A 19,045-nucleotide genomic window follows, 5' to 3' on the forward strand; every position below is an offset into this window, starting at 1 on the left:
TTGGTGAAGCCCTTCAGTTGGTCTATGAGTGTTTTTCTTTGTCTCCACCGGGCGCGTTTACCAGGTATTTTTCCACAACTTGCCAGGTATTCATTCTTATCTTTCCTTACTTTTTGTCCGAAAAAGGATAGTTATCGATCCGCTATTAAGGGCATTAGTTTCCTTTGTTGGTATGTTTGTTTTAGCACTTCTTCGTTCGTTTTGTGTGCAGTATACGATATTCTCTGCATCCTTCTCAAGCACCACATTTCAAAAGCTTCAATGTTCTTTTGTGTTTCTGCATTTGTAGTCCAGCTTTCGCATCCGTATAACAAGATTGGCCACACGTAGCACTTCAAAACTCGGAATCTAATCCCGAACGACATCTGTTTGTTTTTCAAAATGTTTCCCAGGTCTATGAAGGCCTGTTTTGCTTGAGTTATTCTTGCTCGTATGTCTCGGTTACATCTTCCATCTGTTGTCACTATTGAACCTAGGTATTTAAAACTTTCTACGTTGGTAAGTTGCTCGCCGTGAATCGTTATATTGCAGGTGTTGTTGTTTTCGGGGTTTTTCTGTATTACCATGCATTCCGTTTTGGTGATATTCACAGTACTCAGGTGTAAAATGAGTACCTGGCCGTTAACAGCGTTATCTTTGTCCGAAAAATTGAAATATCGCCTAACAATCCTACATGTTAAATGTTGCTGTTGACCAGGGACCCCTTGTAAAGCGCTTTGAGTACATTTAGTGGATATCGCGCTATATAAAGCTCAATTATTATTTTAGACAAACAAAAATTAAACAATCCATTTACTTCTGTGGGTGATGATAATGACGACGATGTTGACGATGATGATGATGATGATGATGATGATGATGATGATGATGATGACGACGACGACGACGACGACGACGACGTATTTTGACATTATACTATAGGTTATAACAGTGACTGTGTTTTGTATATTAATTGTCCAACCACCTCGATCATTCCAGAAGATGACGCCGGCATATCAGACGTTGTGGCCTCCATCCAAAGCAACCTGGAGATGGGTCTGCGCATGGGCAACAAGCATGCCAGGAGAGTGGCTTACAATAATTTACAGGTCAGTCGAGTCTCTTTGGTCTGTGATGTCATATGAATGAACTTTATTTGTGACCAATCGAGTCGGGATTTTGTGTTCAACTTACTTACTTACTTAGGCCGCCCCTTGGGGCGCCCAACATGAGCCACAAGTCTTCGCCATTCTGTCCTGTCCTCCATAAGCGTACGCAGCTCCCGGGTGTTGTCCATTCCTGTGTCATCTAGCAGACAGTCAACATAAGTTTTATTCTGCCTGTCTCTGCTTCTGGTTCTCTCAGGTGGTGTTCAAAGTTAAAATTTGTTATAATTTACATCAATCGATAAATTCCAAATATGCACAGAATGGAGTAAGGACCCGGGGTGGGAGGGGGGGGGGGGGTGTAAAAATTTCGAGTTATTATTTTCTTATTTTTTTTTTTTTGTTGGGGGAAGGGGATGGGGGGGGGGGGGGGGGGTGGTCCATGAATGTCTTTAGCAGTTTTAGTTTGACCTTTGTAAACTGTTTCATGTGTCGGTAGTACGGATTATATAAATGTATTCTTCCCGACATATACGAGTACTAGGTATCTGTAAATATTATGTGCACCTTAATTCTTCCTATTTGAAGTTGAGTATCTTGAAATAAATATTTTGATTTCATCTCCACGCTTGAAGATTGAGTTACTAAAAAAAAAAAGAAAAAGAAGAATAAAAAGTAAACAACCAAAGAATAAACAAACAAAAACAAACTTTTCTCTTACTACTTACTTAACATACCTTTCATATTCTCGTTTTAACCTTATTCTATTTACAGAAGAAAAGTGAGCTGAAAGTAAAGTGTGAATTTAACGGGGAGAAAAGGTGAGTATTATGATTACAATCATGGGTGAAAGATTTCGGATTTAAAAAAAAAAAAAATGGATTCAAATCTACTTCCGGCCTCTCGATTACCACGATATTTTAATAGTGTTTTGAGGCAGGAGTACTTCTTTACAAAGGAACACACTATAACCTGCCTATCAATGTTTTTGTTTTTTCATCTTAACAACCCATTACGGCATTGTCTCATTCGTCTGTAGTGCTTCATTCATCCTGTTTTGTTGATAAATGGGAATTAAACCCGAAACGTCCATAATTTTATCTGTCTTCGTATATTAGATTTAAGCTTACATTCAATTTCACATTGTTATTTATTTCTCCGAGCTTCGAGCAGCAACATTTACATGAGGCAGTAGGTCACGTTTCAAAATAAATTTCAGACTTTTTGAATTTGTTCGGATTGCATTTCAGGTATTTTTGGCATCCAAGCAATATGGAATACCTCGAAAAGGAAAACATGATTCCAATTTTGCATGCAAGCCAGAATTTTTTTCTGATTTATTCTCACCAATAAGTAGCTGGAACTAAAACCCAGAGAAATCACACACGCTTAACATGACTATCGTTAAGACGTGTAATACCATGAAAAAATACCCTTTCTTTCTTTAAAGAAAGTGTGGAAAAATAATTGAAACTCTTCAAAACCCAATGACACGAGAGAATCCTGGATTCTTTCAATTAGATCTTTGCAAATAAGTTATATAAATAAACGACACTACAAAAACCGATCTTCTAACTTATCTTGATTATCATGATAATCCGGTTTGTGTATACGTGAAATGTATAGACCCTAAATATAATAGGGTTTTTTTTTTTTTTTTTTTTTTTTTTTTTTTGGTGGAAACCCATCCCCCATTGCGTTAACATGCTTTCTATTTGAGGAAGGGGAGGCAGTAGGTCACATTTCAAAACAAATTTCAGACTTTTTGAATTTGTTGGGATTGGAATTTAGGCATTTTTGGCATCCAAGCAATATGGAATACCTCCAATAGGAAAACGTGATTCCAATTTTGTATGCATGCCAGATTTTTCTGATTGATTCTCGCCGCCATAAATAGCTGGAAATAAAACCCAGAGAAATCACACACGCTTAACATGACTATCGTTAAGACATGTTATACCATAGAAAACTAAAATACCCTTTCTTTCTTTAAAGAATCAACTATCAGCTGCATTTGGGCTATCCTGAGTTATGAAAATGTTTTCAAAAAGTTATTTTGACGTCACGTTATGTTGTCTCTATTTTCTTTAACTTTTTGTTTGTTTTATTATTATTATCATTATTATTTTTTTCGTTGTTTTTGTTTTGTTTTTTTTTGTCTTTTTTTTTTGTTGTTGTTGCTATTGTTTTGTTTCTTTAAAAAAATTAAAAGAATTTAAAAAAAAATTTATAACGCATTCCTTTTTTAAGATTACATAAATAAATAAAAATAAAAATTAAATTCCCTTTATTCGTCCCATAGGGGAAATTTGTCTCTAGGGTCTATTCCAAGGGAAGACTGGAATAACCCAGGCGTCAGCCGCAGTGCAGCGTCACAAATTGAGAATTGAGATAGTGGCGAGGTGACTTGCTCAAGACCATACAGTGCGGCGGCGGTGATCGAACTCGGTACCTTTCGGGTGCGAGTGCGAGGCAAATACCGTACCGCTTAGCCACGCTGCCCCATAAAAGAACCAAATATGAAACACTGATGACGGCTGTGCTTAACGAGACTTGCCTTGGGTGGCTGCGAACCGGCTTCGATTGAGGAGCTGCCTAACGGCAAGTGCGTTACATCGGTGGGGTCTTACTACCTGTCCAATATGTCCCCGCTGTGGACAAGAACCCGAGACGGCAGAGCATCTAGTCGAAAGGTGTGTTGTGACGATGCTACCCGGCGGGTTCGCGACGGTGCACGAATGCGGACGGACCGGACTTTGCTGATTGGGTCGATCGTCATAACATAGTAGTGTGAAAACCATAAGAGGCTGTCTTGGAGATTTAAAAAAAAAAAAAAGAATTGAAAGAAAATGAACTGATCATAATAATAATATGACTTTGAAAAATGATTGGATGATTCTCAAATTATTATTATATCTTCGATAATACCCAGCTCAGTTATTATAAAAAAAGGGATATTCGTCATCAATTAATAACAATGTTATACATAATCTCTCTCGGCGATTCTGGTTTTCTTGGTAATATGAATTTGTTTTTTTTTTTTTTTTTTTTTTTGTTATGCACAAGGCAAGGACGTAGTTGCAATTTTCTAAGGCATGAAAACAAATTATTCTCATTGTGATCTTTCCGCCATAATCATATCTCAGGACACCGAAAGACTAGCTCTATTCAATGGGTAGAGAGGTCGTTGACACCACGAATTGATAAATCGGATAAGGCTTGTGCATTCTGCCACCCATTCGTTTTCCGTCACCCCCCCCCCCCCCCCCCCCCCTTCCACACACACACACACACACACACATACACACACACACACACACACACACCATACGCACATGCTAGCATACAAAAGCACAAACACAAACACCTTCAAGCTATTATTCGCAAATAAGTTATATAAATAAACGACACTACAAAAACCGATCTGTCTAAGTTATCTTGATTGTCACGATAATCCAGTTTGTGTATACGTGAAATGTATAGACCCTAAATATAATATTATTTAACATATTATTTTTAATATAATTTTTGTGTATGTGTGTGTGTGTGTGTGTGTGTGTATGTGTGTGTGTGTGGAAACCCATCCCACATTGCGTAACATGCTTTCTATTTGAGGAAGGGGGGTTGGGGGCGGGGGGGGGGGGGGGGGGCATGAGTAGGGAGTAAGAAAAGGAAACATCCAGATAAATGAGAAGAAATCCAACCAAGCGTACAAGCAGTTGGTTGCCCTTACATGAATTTGTAGAGGGAAAATTATGTAGCATTTAGGCCTACCTGACCTACTGAATTGCAACGATATGCACACGTTACCAGGACAATGCTGGACAAACCAGAATTAAAAAAAAAACATGTTTAAAAAATTTATAAAATAACTAAATGAATAAATAAATAAATAATAATAATAAAATAAATAAGTAGATAAATGAATAAATATATGAATGAATGAATGAATGAATGGATGAATAAATGAATGAATGGATGAATGAATGGATGTATGGATGGATGGATGTATGGATGGATATATCATAGATGGATAGATAAATGAATGAATGAAGGAATGAATGAATGTATGAATGAGTGGATGGATGGATGGGTTGATAGATATATGGATAGATAGATGGATGAATGAATGAATTAATGAATGAATGAATAAATTAATAACTGACTAAATAAATAGAAAAATGAAATGAATAAATAAATAGACAGATAAATAAATTATGTTACTTCATTGTCGATTAAATTAATTGGTTAATTAAAGAAAAAAAAATAGAATGGAAAGATATTAAATCATCCCAGAAAATAGCCTCCACCATATTGAAATTTCCCTAGTGAGGAAGGCTTGTTTTGGGGGTGAATTTTTCTTGTATTCATTTTTCTCCCTTGCTTTGTCTGGCTTTGTCGCATTCACATTCTACTTGGTAAATTGAAGTAAAAATTAGTCCTTCAGAACCACTGGGCTCATGGAGCCGGAGTTTATTCCGGTTTCTAAGCGTGGTGAAACGGACAATAGCAATTGCTTGCTATCCTTTTGATAGGAAGGAGGCCAGTCTATCGCAAAGTACTTTCCGCCAAATCTAACAGATTCAGCTACCCATTTCTTGCTGAGTGGACGGGTGGCTGCAAATATGTACACGTCGGTTTAGATGGATTTTTTTCAAATGCGAAACTATCGCAATTGGATTCAGTAGTCTGATGTCACGCCGCCCGGCAACGGTGGCCATCTTGGTTCTAAACAAAGAAAATCATAACTGTTTATTTTTCATGCTGGCTAGAACTTTTCATATGCCTTGTGATCAGAATGTGTAAAGGTCAAAACATGATCAAATTTATTGGTTTTTTCCCCCTCTCGATACGCTTTTATGCTCGCCGGGGAAATATTTCATACGCCATTGTTCCGATAGTTTAGAGCCAGTGTTACTAAGTTACCATGCGTCATTGGGAAGGAAGTGACGTTACGACTGTTGAAGAGTATGTAAGTAGGTGCCATTAGAAAAATAATAAGGGGGTGGGGGTGGGGAGGGGCATACTTTTGCACCCCGTTGTGTCGTTAGTCGTTGTGTATAGAGAATTTGACTAGCTGAAATAATTACAGAGTACAGATTTTATTGCTCTCTCTCTCTCTCTCTCTCTCTCTCTCTCTCTCTCTCTCTCTCTCTCTCTCTCTCTCTCTCTCTCTCTCTCTCTCTCTCTCTCTCTCTCATTGTGTGTGTGTGGGCGTATGCGGCTGTATGATCTAATGGTATGACACTTGCCTTTGGGCCGGCATTTAATTAGTTCAATATCCACTAAACGAGCTGAAAGCGCTTTACAAGTTGTCCCAAGTCAACAGCAACACATATAATAATTAAGTAGGACGAGACATGCCTTCTGTTAGGCGATATATCATGGGATTTTTTTCCGGACAGAGACAACGCTCTTAACGGCCAGGTACTCATTTTACAAGATAAAGATCTGAACAAGTGTGTATGAAAAGTGCCAGACAAAGCAAGAAAGAAAAATACATGAAAAAAAAAAAAAAAAAACAAACAACAAAAAACAAAAAAAACATGGTAGCACGTCTGACTGGGAATCAGAAGGTCTGAGGTTCAATCCCCAGTCGAGGTAGACTCATTTTTGGGAAGTTCCTTTTCTTGTATTTTTCTTTCTTGCTTTGTCTGGTACCTTTCATACACACTTGTTCAGATCTTTAGCTCATACCGGTGCCTGCTCCCTACTTTCTTAATTTGATATATTCATTTTACACCTGAGCACGATGAGAAAATGTGAGTAAAGAGCCTTTTCCAAGGACTCAACTATGCGCCGCTCAGAGCGGGGTTCGAACTCTGGTCCTTCCCATAGTGGGCAGAGAGGTACTTACTATGTCTTCTATTCCCCTACATCTATTTTCTAACATGCTGTCTTTGTCTTGGAATGATATTACTTGGTTTTGTCCTGGTCCTGACCAGATGCCCTGGCTGAGAGGGAAACAGTCAAATGTAGTTAGTTTTGGGAGATGATGTTTTTTCCCCAGTAAATCATATCTGTTATGCTTTGTATTATGTTTTCTTTATACTATATATCATTTGTCCTCTTAGCGAGGACTTGTGCTTGTGTCTGAATGAGACTTTTAGGTGATCTCAAACTAAGTACACTGATAGTGTTTCTTGGAATATACACGACCTGTTTCTTATTTGAACCGATTCCCCTTTGTCTTACCTTTTCTTGGGTGCTTTAATTGTAATTCTAGAAATTTTTGCTATCCGATTTTCTTCCTTTTTACTGGCGCTGATATGACCCTAATGTGTTGCAAGTGCCATAAAACCATTAAAAACAGAATCCTGGTCCCAAATATTCTGTTCTTCATCTTCCTAAGTGTGAGTTAATTGATAATGGATAAAGTCAACATTGCTTAAAGTAAGTCAATCCATCTTTCTAGTCTGGCGGTGTTGGTTTTAACAGGATTCCATTGTAGTTCGTTTCGATTCAATACTTGATTGAGCTTTTTTTTTAAAAGGGCTTTTATATAGAACAATATCCACTAAACGTACCCAAAGCGCTTTACAAGGGGTCCCTGGCCAACAGCAACATTTAAACATTTCGGACAGGACATGACGCCTGTTAGGCGATATTACAATATTTTCGGACAGAGACAACGCTGTCAACGGCCAGGTAGGGTATTCATTTTACATCTGATTATGGTGAGAGAATGTGAGTGAAGAGCCTTTTCCAAGGACTCAACTATGCGCCGAGCGAGGCTCGAACCCAGGACCTTCCGATCCGAAAGCGAGGCTCATAGACCACATAGCCGCACTCCGATTGACAGATTGACACGATAGGTCGCATCTAGAGATGAGTTGTTTTGTTGTTTTTTTTTTTTATTGGGGGGGGGGGGGGGGGTAATTATTTATTTTATTTTTTTTTTTAAAATAAAATTTAAAAAAACTGGCTGATAACACCCCCCCCCCCCCAACCCTCCAACCCCCACCTCTCCCTTTTATCCTACTGTCTTCCCAGAATCCTGTCCATGTCCCGTCCAGTTGGTTACGCCGACCTGTTACGAAGACTGACGGACATGTATCAGATGACTCTCAACGTCTTCTTCACACAGAGCAATGGCGAGGTAGGTGATGATGCGCCAGGTCCGAGGTGAAGATGCGCCAGGTCCGAGGTGAAGATGCTTGCAGGTCTGATAAGCTGGCTGACCGCAATTGGATTCAATAGTCTGATGTCACGTCCGCCCAGCAACGAGCAGCTTGGTTCTGAGATAGTATTTCACCATAGCCCAAACATGCTTCTATTTCGGGCAGCAATGACGATCGTAGGATGTCCCGTTATAGATAGTATGCAGATGACGTCACTCAGGCCTTTGTTATTGTTTTTGCCATCCGCGTTTGTGAGTTGTTCTCACTAAACTGTATTAACCAGACTATAAAAGTTCATGGTTACACAGAGTTTGTGTGTTCGTCCGTTATACTTCCGGATGGCAATGTTGTGAACTCCTTGGCCAAGCGCATTCTATCTATAGAAAGTATGCAGATGACGTCACTCAGGCCTTTGTTATTGTTTTTGCCATCCGCGTTTGTGAGTTGTTCTCACTAAACTGTATTCACCAGACTATAAAAGTTCATGGTTACACAGAGTTTGTGTGTTGGTCCGTTATACTTCCGGATGGCAATGTTGTGAACTCCTTGGCCAAGTGCATTCTATCTATAGCCTGTTTATTTTATTTGAAAAGTTAGCCGTTGTTCAAACACTTCATTATAATTTTTGACGACGTGCTAATTCGCACATTCTGCCCCCTCTTTGTGGAATGCTCTTTCAGCAGACACCAGACATCGTGATCCTCCTTTAAATCCTATTATTATTATTATTATTATTATTATTATTATTATTATTATTATTATTATTATTATTATTATATTATTATTATTATTATTATTATTATTATTATTATTATTATTATTATTATTATTATTATTATTATTATTATTATTAATTATTATTATTATTATTATTATTATTATTATTATTATTCTACTGGTTTTGTTGCAGATCTACGTCCCACTCCGGAGTCAGGTGGAACTGGATGCCGCCATCAAGTTGGTGGACCAGAATGAGATGACCACCAGTCTCAGGCTCTACCTCACCAACGCTGGGGGAGGTTCCCTTGGTGGGGCTATGCACAGTATAACATCTCCTGACCCTGTAAGTCTATCAACTCCCCCCCACCCCCGAAAGAGAAAAGATTCTGTTTTTTCTCCTTCATTATTAGAAATTTGAGTAAGGAGAGAGAGAGAGGAGAGAGAGAGAGAGAGAGAGAGAGAGAGAGAGAGAGAGAGAGAGAGAGAGAGAGAGAGAGAGAGAGAGAGAGAGAGAGAGAGAGAGTCGCCATCAATGTCATCATCGTCAGTATACTTCCCCCCCCCCACACACACACACACACACGCACACACACTTTCCATTCCCCTTACAAGGTCATTTATTATTCATGAATAATATTGCTATTACTACTATTGTGTTACTACTATTACCACAACCACCATCACGTCCAGAACAAAAATTATCTTCTTTCCCCCCCCCCCCCCCCCCTTTCCTTCCTTCCCTCTTCCTCATTCCGCAGTCCCGACAGTCCCCAAGCCCACCCCCAGGGTCGCTCCCCGCCAAAGACAACTACATGAGGGCCAACTCCTTCACTCCAGTAGAAGGGGATGGACAATTTATACCTGAGCCAAATACTGGACACACTGCCGTGAGTACACCCCACCCCCTCTCTCTCTCTCTCTCTTTCTCTCTCTCTCTCTCTCTCTCTCTCTCTCTCTCTCTCTCTCTCTCTCTCTCTCTCTCTCTCTCTCTCTCTCTCTCTCTCTCTCTCTCTCTCTCTCTCTCCCCCTCTCCCTCTCATCTACACACTAACAAACAAACATACACAAACCCATTGATAAATCTGCGATAGGAATTGCGTTGCACTGCATGTTCACCCGCGTTTAATAGGTAAAGAAAACACAACAGTGTGTTATAAACAAATACCCCAAATCCTCTGAAGTAATCTTCAAAGCTACCGATGCCTGCAGAGCAGCGAGGACAAAACCCGATTCCACTTACCCTCCTTTATCCAGGCTCTGCCGTCCACTGACAAAACCATATTTTTTTTCTTCTTCCTTCCCCTTTTCGATCCTTCCTGCTCTTCCCCCCCCCCCCCCCCCCCCCACCCACCTGTCCCTCCCCCTCCTCCTCCCCCTACTCTTTTCCTTCCCCTCATCCTACTCATTCCCCTCCTCCTCTCTCTCCTTTTCCTCTTCCTTCCGCTCTACCTCCTCCTATTCCTCCTCCTCCTCCTTCTCCACTCCCCCTCCCCCTCCTCTTTCTTCATGTTTTCCTTTTCCTACTCTTTCCCCCTCACTTCTTCCTCCTCCATGCCTCCTTATCAACTCTCCCCTCCTCCTCCTTTTTCTTCCTGTCTTCCCCGTCCTACTCCTCTTTCCCTCGCTTCTTCTCCTCCCCCTCTTCTTTCTCTTCCCTCTCATCCTTTTCTTCCTTCTCATCCTCTTCCTCCTCTCTTCCTCTCTCCTTCCCTCCTCCCCTCCTTCTCCACTCTCCCCTCCTCCTCTTCCTTCTTGTCTTCCTCCTCCTTCCCCTCCTCACCCCTCTCCTCCTTCTCAATCTTTCCCTCGTTCTCCTTCTCCTTCCCCCTCCTTCTCTTCCTGATCACGGCCAAATCTTTAAAATCGATCAGGTTTTAGGTTCCCTGAAATACCTCTACTCACCCTTTACCTTCCTTCTAGCTTGATGGTCAGCGGGACGGCTTGAGTCTTTACTGCGTGTCCACACTCTTGCTTCAAGAATGAAAATAAAACTGTGGCAGCAATGACTGTCAGTCAGAATCTGTAAAGTCAATAACGGGTTTAAGAGTCGTCTGGGCACACCAGGCTGGGTGTTAAGTGTTTACACAGGGGATCATCACCTGCTACAAAACGACATTGGATTCCATTGTAAATGTAACTAATCTGTAAGTTGTGTCTGCGGACCACTGTGTATATCTGTCAATTGGAGCAGAGGAACAATTCATCCATGACGCAATGAAATACTGTCAATCTTCTGTCTTACCGTTTTACTGTCAGTGCCTGGCTCCCTTAGCTACCCATTTGCGACTTCTTCAGTTGACAGACAGTTCCACGAATGAAATCATATGCTGCTATTTAAATTTTTATTTTTTTAACTTTCTGATTTTTTGTTGTTGTGTCTGTCTGCTTTCATATGTATTTTTTTTTCAGTGGGTTTAGAAAAAGGGGGTTGGGAGGGGGGGGGGGGGTGGTTTACCTGCAGCATATCATAATAAGTCCTTATCTTTTAATCTGACTGTCTTATTGTCTTGCTTCCTAAGCTACCCATTCACGTCTCATGAAATCCTAAATCACCAACTTTTATGTTATTGTTTTGATTTCTTGTGTTGTTATGGGTTTTTGAAATTTGTTTGCTTGTTTCTATATGTACACACACACACACACTTACATACACACACACACACACACCAACACACACATATATATTAATGTATATATATATATATATATATATATATATATATATATATATATATATATATATATATATATATATATATATATATATATATATATATATATATATATATTGAACACAATTATATTTACGTTTAGCAACATTATATAATATTTAATGTTGATCTATTCATCTATAAATCTGCATAGAATATTAAAAAGTTAATCCATCAGCTTAACAATTGGAGGTATTTGGAGGTGTTTATATGTGTGGGAAAACCTCAATTTGTTGTGATGGTGCTCAACAGTGCGCAGCGACCTATTTTGCGTGTACAGTCTACTGTGACATATATAAAAGTTGATAAATGATAAAGCACAAACAACATTTTTAAAAAATATTGTTTTGTTGCCTTAACCATAATAATTATGGAATTCAAGTAGCGAACATATGTAGTAATTTTAGATCTTAATGGTTATATTTATAGAATTGAATAGCTGAACAGATAGCTTTGAATGTTAATATAGGAGTAATATTTGGTAAACATTTGAATTATGTTGTATGGGGATTTTTTGTCTACCCAGGCATGAAGCTTATATTGAAATAATATATACCCAACGGGTGAATTTGAATCTGGTATTTATGCAGGAGTGATTCGTTTGAAAATAGGAAATATTTTGAGAAATAATGACAATGAATTAGGAATTTTTATTTTGAAGTTTAAAAAAAAAGAACAGCATAGAAAAAAGAACAGCATAAAAAAACAAAAAAAAACAAAAAAAAAAAAACAACCCAAAACAAATAAGCAACTCACTCTGCCCAACAAAGGCATTTATTTTCATTCAAAAACTTATAAGTTTAGATTTCAGTTTTATATTCACTATCAGATCTACCCCTTCCCAGGAAAAAAAAAAAAAAAAAAAAAAACTAACAAAAAAAAAAAAGAAACAAAAAACAAAAAAAAAACTTGGGCATTTAGTTTTGAGGTGAGGAGTCTCAAATGTGTCTATTTATTATCATTTCGTTTCATCTCATTTCTGTCTTCAACACAATTTCTTCCCCCCAGGACTATTACCATCACTCAGTGAGGGGTTTCAAATTTGAGTATTTATTATCATTTCGTTTCATTCCATCTCATTTCTGTCTCCAACACAATTTCTTCCCCCCCAGGACTATTACCATCACTAAGTGAGGGGTTTCAAATGTGACTATTTACTATCATTTCGTTTCATCTCATTTCTGTCTTCAACACAATTTCTTCCCCCCAGGACTATTACCATCACTCAGTGAGGGGTTTCAAATTTGAGTATTTATTATCATTTCGTTTCATTCCATCTCATTTCTGTCTCCAACACAATTTCTTCCCCCCCAGGACTATTACCATCACTAAGTGAGGGGTTTCAAATGTGACTATTTATTATCATTTCGTTTCATTTCATCTCATTTCTGTCTCAAACACAATTTCTTCCCCCCAGGACTATTACCATCACTAAGTGAGGGGTTTCAAATGTGACTATTTATTATCATTTCGTTTCATTTCATCTCATTTCTGTCTCAAACACAATTTCTTCCCCCAGGACTATTACCATCACTCAGTGAGGGGTTTCAAATGTGACTATTTATTATCATTTCGTTTCATTTCATCTCATTTCTGTCTCCAACACAATTTCTTCCCCCCAGGACTATTACCATCACTAAGTGAGGGGTTTCAAATGTGACTATTTATTATCATTTCGTTTCATTTAATCTCATTTCTGTCTCCAACACAATTTCTTCCCACCAGGACTATTACCATCACTAAGTGAGGGGTTTCAAATGTGACTATTTATTATCATTTCGTTTCATTTCATCTCATTTCTGTCTCCAACAAAGTTTCTTCCCCCCAGGACTATTACCATCACTAAGTGAGGGGTTTCAAATGTGACTATTTATTATCATTTCTTTTCATTTCATCTCATTTCTGTCTTCAACACAATTTCTTCCCCCAGGACTATTACGATCACTAAGTGAGGGGTTTCAAATGTGTCTATTTATTATCATTTCATTTCATTTCATCTCATTTCTGTCTCCAACACAATTTCTTCCCCCAGGACTATTACCATCACTAAATGAGGGGTTTCAAATGTGTCTATTTATTATCATTTCTTTTCATTTCATCTCATTTCTGTCTTCAACACAATTTCTTCCTCCCAGGACTATTACCATCACTAAGTGAGGGGTTTCAAATGTGTCTATTTATTATCATTTCTTTTCATTTCATCTCATTTCTGTCTCCAACACAATTTCTTCCTCCCAGGACTATTACCATCACTAAATGAGGGGTTTCAAATGTGACTATTTATTATCATTTCGTTTCATTTCATCTCATTTCTGTCTTCAACACAATTTCTTCCTCCCAGGACTATTACCATCACTAAATGAGGGGTTTCAAATGTGACTATTTATTATCATTTCGTTTCATTTCATCTCATTTCTGTCTTCAACACAATTTCTTCCTCCCAGGACTATTACCATCACCATCGGGATGGCTCCTTATCCGATTCTGTCTCATCCCTTGACCGGCAGTCAGTGGACAGTAGTTACATCAGTGGACAGTAAGTTACAAATTACCAAAGGCTCTGCTCACACAATCTCAACATCTTTTTTTTTCCCCAGCCTTCAATGCGCATTGATTGTATTTGATTCAGTTAAATGTAACTTATGTAATTCCACCTCTGGGAGATCGTCACATTTGTTACAATACAAATAACATTTTTCTTGTTAAGATTTGTTTCATAAATTTCAAAATTTGTTATATTTATTAGAACACAAACATTTTTCTTGTTAAGATTTGTTTCATAAATCACAAAATTTGTTATATTTATTAGAACACAAACATTTTTCTTGTTAAGATTTGTTTCATAAATCACAAAATTTGTTATATTTATTAGAACACAAACATTTTTCTTGTTAAGATTTGTTTCATAAATCACAAAATTTGTTATATTTATTAGAACACAAACATTTTTCTTGTTACGATTTGTTTCATAAATCACAAAATTTGTTATATTTATTAGAACTCAATGTTGTTTTGCCAAGCTTGTTTTGCTCAAGATAATTATGTATAGTATGTAGTTATTGCTTTTAAAATCTGATTTTAAAAAATTCAAATTGTATGTCGTATCGGTACAAACCCTGAAAATGATTGGTAAAGAGAGAGTTAAAAATGCTCACTAGTCTTGACTGTCAGAACTGTTTGACCAGCAGTAAATAACAAGTTAGAATCGGAAATGAAAACAAAATACTTGTCTGTGCCTCTGATGACAAGATATACATTTCTAGCTCGTCTATTGATTAGAAAGATGGGTTTTTTTTTTGTTTCTTTGTCTCTTTGTGTTAATTTATTTTTTTTAAAGAGTAATAAAACACAAATAATTTTCTAGATTATAATTTGATTATTTGTCTGTGCCTCTGATGACAAGATATACATTTCTAGCTTGTCTATTGGTTAGAATGATGTTTTTTTTTGGTTTCTTTTTCTCTCCTTTCTTTCCTTTTTTTTTTTTTTTTTTCTTTTTTTAAAGAGTAATAAAACACAAATAATTTTCTAGATCCTGACCTCCCATAGTGGGCAGGGAGGTACATGCTGTGTCTTCTATCCTCTCATACCCTTTTTCCAATTGTTTCCTGTCGTTGTCTTGGAATGAGATTACTTAGTTTTGTCCTGACCCTAGCTGGAGTTCCTTGGCTGGGAGGAAAACAATCGAATGTATAGTTATAGTTTTGGGAGATGATATTTTTTTCGTTGTAAATCATCTCTCTGTTATGTACTGTATAATGTTTTTTTTTACGTATTATGTATGATTTGTAAACATTTGAGTGTATTCTTCTTAGTGGGGACCTGTGCTTGTGTCTGGATGAGACATTTAGGTGATCTCAAACTAAGTACTTTGATGGTGTGCTCTTGGAATCTACATCTGTTTTCTATTTGAAACAATTCCCCTTTGTCTTACCTTTTTTTGGGTGCTTTAATTGTAATTCTGGAACTTTTTACTATCCCATTTTCTTCCTTTTTACTGGCGCTGATATGACCTTAATGAGTTGCAAGCACCGTAAAACCCTTAAAAACAAACAAAAACAAAACTAGATTATAATTTGATTATTTGATTTATAAAAAGTAAACCTGATTTGTTTTAAGCCTAATAGACATCTTTGAATACGTAGATGCATTTTACTCTAATGTAGATAATTTAACAAGTAAAATGTTGAATTTTTAAAAGTACTTATTTTTAAGTGTGTCATCATAAACATTTCCTGTGCCTTTCATCTTACAGCAGCAATGACACATACAGTCGACGAAGAGATTCTCGGCGGAGTGTTTTGTCTGAAACGTCCAAGGATGAAGTTTTAGCCAGAGAAGGCAGCAGTAAGTAGATTTCTTTTGCCTCCTCTTCATAGACATTGACTGATTCAGTCAGGAAAAGTTCTTTCTGCTAATGTGCATGTCCAAAGAAAATGGAAGTTTAGATTTACATTTATATCTGAGGAATAACTTTAAAATTTGTTTGGTTTTTATTTTTTTCTTTGTTTTTCTTAAGTCCCCCCCCTCTCCCCCCCCCCCCCCCCTCTCTCTCTCTCTCTTTCTTTCTCTCTCTCTCTCTCTCTCTCTCTCTCTCTCTCTCTCTCTCTCTCTCTCTCCTCCTCTCCCCCCCCCCCCCCCCCCCCCCCCCTAACCATATCCTAACAATATGTCTGAATGTACAAACAAAATCACCCCCTCTTCTAAATGCCACTATTTCCCAGTAAGAATTCCTCTACTAAGTGTCTGTTTAAATGTTTTTTCTTCTCCTTTATTGATCTTTCAGACCGTAAACATTTTGGTACTTTCCCTAGAGGGTATGACGCAGTTCAACATGAGGCCTGTATAGAAGGGAAAAATAATGGTAGGTTTTCAGTAATATTTTATTTAGTGATGATTATTGCCACCCTTAACCATAATCATCATCATCATCATCATCATCATCATCATCATCATCATCATCATCATCATTATCATTATCATCATCATCATCATCATCATCCTCATCATCTTTTTAATCATCTTTATGACTTATGAGGTTATCACAAGCATTAATAAACACCAGATATCTGTTATGTATAATACCACAGTCGACTGTGGTTTCCATGAGTAAACATTGATGCATGTACTAAGACCATTCGTTACCAATTAACTAAATAAATATTCTAAAATAACTGATTAATTAATCTCCTATTTCATATCACATCGTCAGGTCATCAAACCTTCCCCCGATCCACCTTCCGACGACCCGAGGCCCCTGAAGCGACGTCGCTTCGTTCATTGATGTCTCACAGCTCAGAGGGGACGCTGGATTCCACCTCAAGGAGCTCATCCAGTAGCGGGCTCCCTACAGAACCCGACTGGGACTCTCCGGGGAGCCGAGTCTCCTTCACAGGAGGACCTCTTTTCCATAGATGTAAGTGTAGATTGTAATGTTAACCTTTAGAAAATAATCAATGCTTGGAAAATGCAGAGGTTTTTCAAGGTTGCCAATTTTCCGTATATTTACGGAATTCAGTATGTTATAAACCTTCAGTATATTTTCCAATCACCTGCTAAACAGATAAGTGTAAGTACATCATGTCTTTTTGTAGGAGTTCAGCACTCAGAAAGGAGTCTTGGTCAATTTGTTTGCGTAAAAGTTCAGTAAATTTTTGCCTCCTGAATTGGCAACCCTGGTTTTTATAGCACAGACTTTGCTGTATTTTTGTTTGCTTAACCTTTGCCCGAGGAGACGAAATTTGTTTCGCGAGGTCCCAGGCTTGATAGTTTTTTTTGCCAAGACGAGGGTCATTTAAATTGATGGATATTTGAAGGACGAGTTTTCTGACCAAATTTTTTAATACCCTTTTGCCAAGACGAGGGTCATTTAAATTGATCGATATTTAAAGGACAAAATTTACTGGCCAAATTATTAACTACCCTTCTTTCTAGAATATATTGCAGTTTAACAGATTAAAATGGCCTAATTCTTATTGACTTGCTATGGGTTAGCTGCTCTGTACTTATCTAGTTATAACTGCACACCATTGATTCCTGAGACAGAACAAATCAAATGTTCGGAAGTCTGGTATCACTTTAAAAATGTGTTCAATTTTTACTTGATAACAGTAGTGTAACTCTGGCTTAACTCACTCAATCCGAGAGATTTTTGCTACTTTTCAAAATTGGAAAAAATGTATTAAAAATGAGCATGAACACAGATAGTTTTATCCAACTATCATCAACATGCAAAAAACTTTAAAAAAAATTTAGCTTTGATACTACGCCTATAATTTGTCTCATAAAAATGTAATAATTAGTCATGGGGTAAAATTAACCTCGTGTAAACTATGGATATGGTCGGTGTTAGGGTTGAGTGAGTTAACTATGTAATGGCTACTGCCGCTCTCTCCATAGAGATGGCGAGTTATGTTGTTTGTTCCAGGTTTTGATTAAAATTCCTGTTTAAGCAATTGATGAGTGGACGATTGCTTGATTATATAATTATATTTGAATATTTATTGGGTTTTGTTTTGTTTTTTTGGTTTTACTCATATCATCATCATCGTCATCATCATCATCACTACCACCACCATCATCATCATCACCATCATCATCATCATCATCATCAGTCATCAATCGCCCTCATCAAATTTGTCGAGGTTTTAAAATATTTCTTCCTTCCTTTTTTTGCTCAGTTTTGGTTTGTTTAAAGGAATTAATTTGTCCTTTCTCCAGCTTTTACCCATAAGACAATCTCTATTGCCACAGAACTTTTCATGCATGCCAATAATATCAGATTATCATTTTATAATCTCTCTCTCTGTCTCTCACTCTCCTTTATTCATTTTTCTCCCCTTTTGCCTCTGATGCTGATTGATAATAGCAACAACAGGTCAGTTGTTAAAGCTTTCTGTTGCGAAGTGACTATTCTCACCCCCGGGATGCTAGTCTTTATAATAGTATAAAAAGTAGTCCACAATTGTTGTATGTTTAATCCAAAGGTTGTAATGCAGTAATTTGTTAAGTTTCTTGTCACAAGTTGCACAATTAAAAAAAAATAAATCAATCAAATCCAAATCGCAAAAAGCCGGCAACGTTTTTTTCGGTAATCCAATCGGCTGGGGGGGTGAGAATAGAGGCAGCCTTCTGTTGTGGGAGTCAGTTGATGCAAATCACTATGAGCACACAGTATCGAACCTCTATATAGTGTTATAGTTAATGATAGTGCACCTCTTTGTTTCCTTGTTTCGATTGTATATCTTCTTATTAAGATTTTTTTGGGGATTTTTGCTTTGTTTTGAGATTAGTCAATTTCTCTCTGTGAATTACTTAAATTTAAGTACACGTTCACTTATTTGCAGGTCTGATATCCGAATGCAATTGTGGTGTGTTTTAACACTGTTGACAATGTTTGTTTTTTTTT

At 37.5% G+C, this 19,045-nt stretch overlaps 1 protein-coding gene across 4 annotated transcripts in view; it reads left to right on the forward strand.

Annotated features, from left to right (window-relative positions):
• LOC144958831 (mitogen-activated protein kinase kinase kinase 3-like) overlaps positions 1–19,045 on the forward strand; it is a 67,764-nt gene that overhangs the window by 38,457 nt on the left and 10,262 nt on the right. The window contains exons 3-11 of one of the 4 annotated variants that reach the window (XM_078891053.1): positions 979–1,088; positions 1,860–1,906; positions 8,079–8,184; positions 9,117–9,269; positions 9,685–9,813; positions 14,082–14,173; positions 15,893–15,984; positions 16,424–16,501; positions 16,850–17,053. In XM_078891053.1, coding sequence (XP_078747179.1) covers positions 979–1,088; positions 1,860–1,906; positions 8,079–8,184; positions 9,117–9,269; positions 9,685–9,813; positions 14,082–14,173; positions 15,893–15,984; positions 16,424–16,501; positions 16,850–17,053 — 1,011 coding nt within the window. The remainder of the gene's footprint in view (positions 1–978; positions 1,089–1,859; positions 1,907–8,078; positions 8,185–9,116; positions 9,270–9,684; positions 9,814–14,081; positions 14,174–15,892; positions 15,985–16,423; positions 16,502–16,849; positions 17,054–19,045) is intronic. The other 3 variants (XM_078891055.1, XM_078891054.1, XM_078891056.1) reach the window with 3 other exon arrangements.

Source organism: Berghia stephanieae, chromosome 13 (genome assembly GCF_034508935.2).
Source record: "Berghia stephanieae isolate SIO BIC M18660-M18661 chromosome 13, UCSD_Bste_1.3, whole genome shotgun sequence".
NCBI lineage: Eukaryota > Metazoa > Mollusca > Gastropoda > Nudibranchia > Aeolidiidae > Berghia > Berghia stephanieae.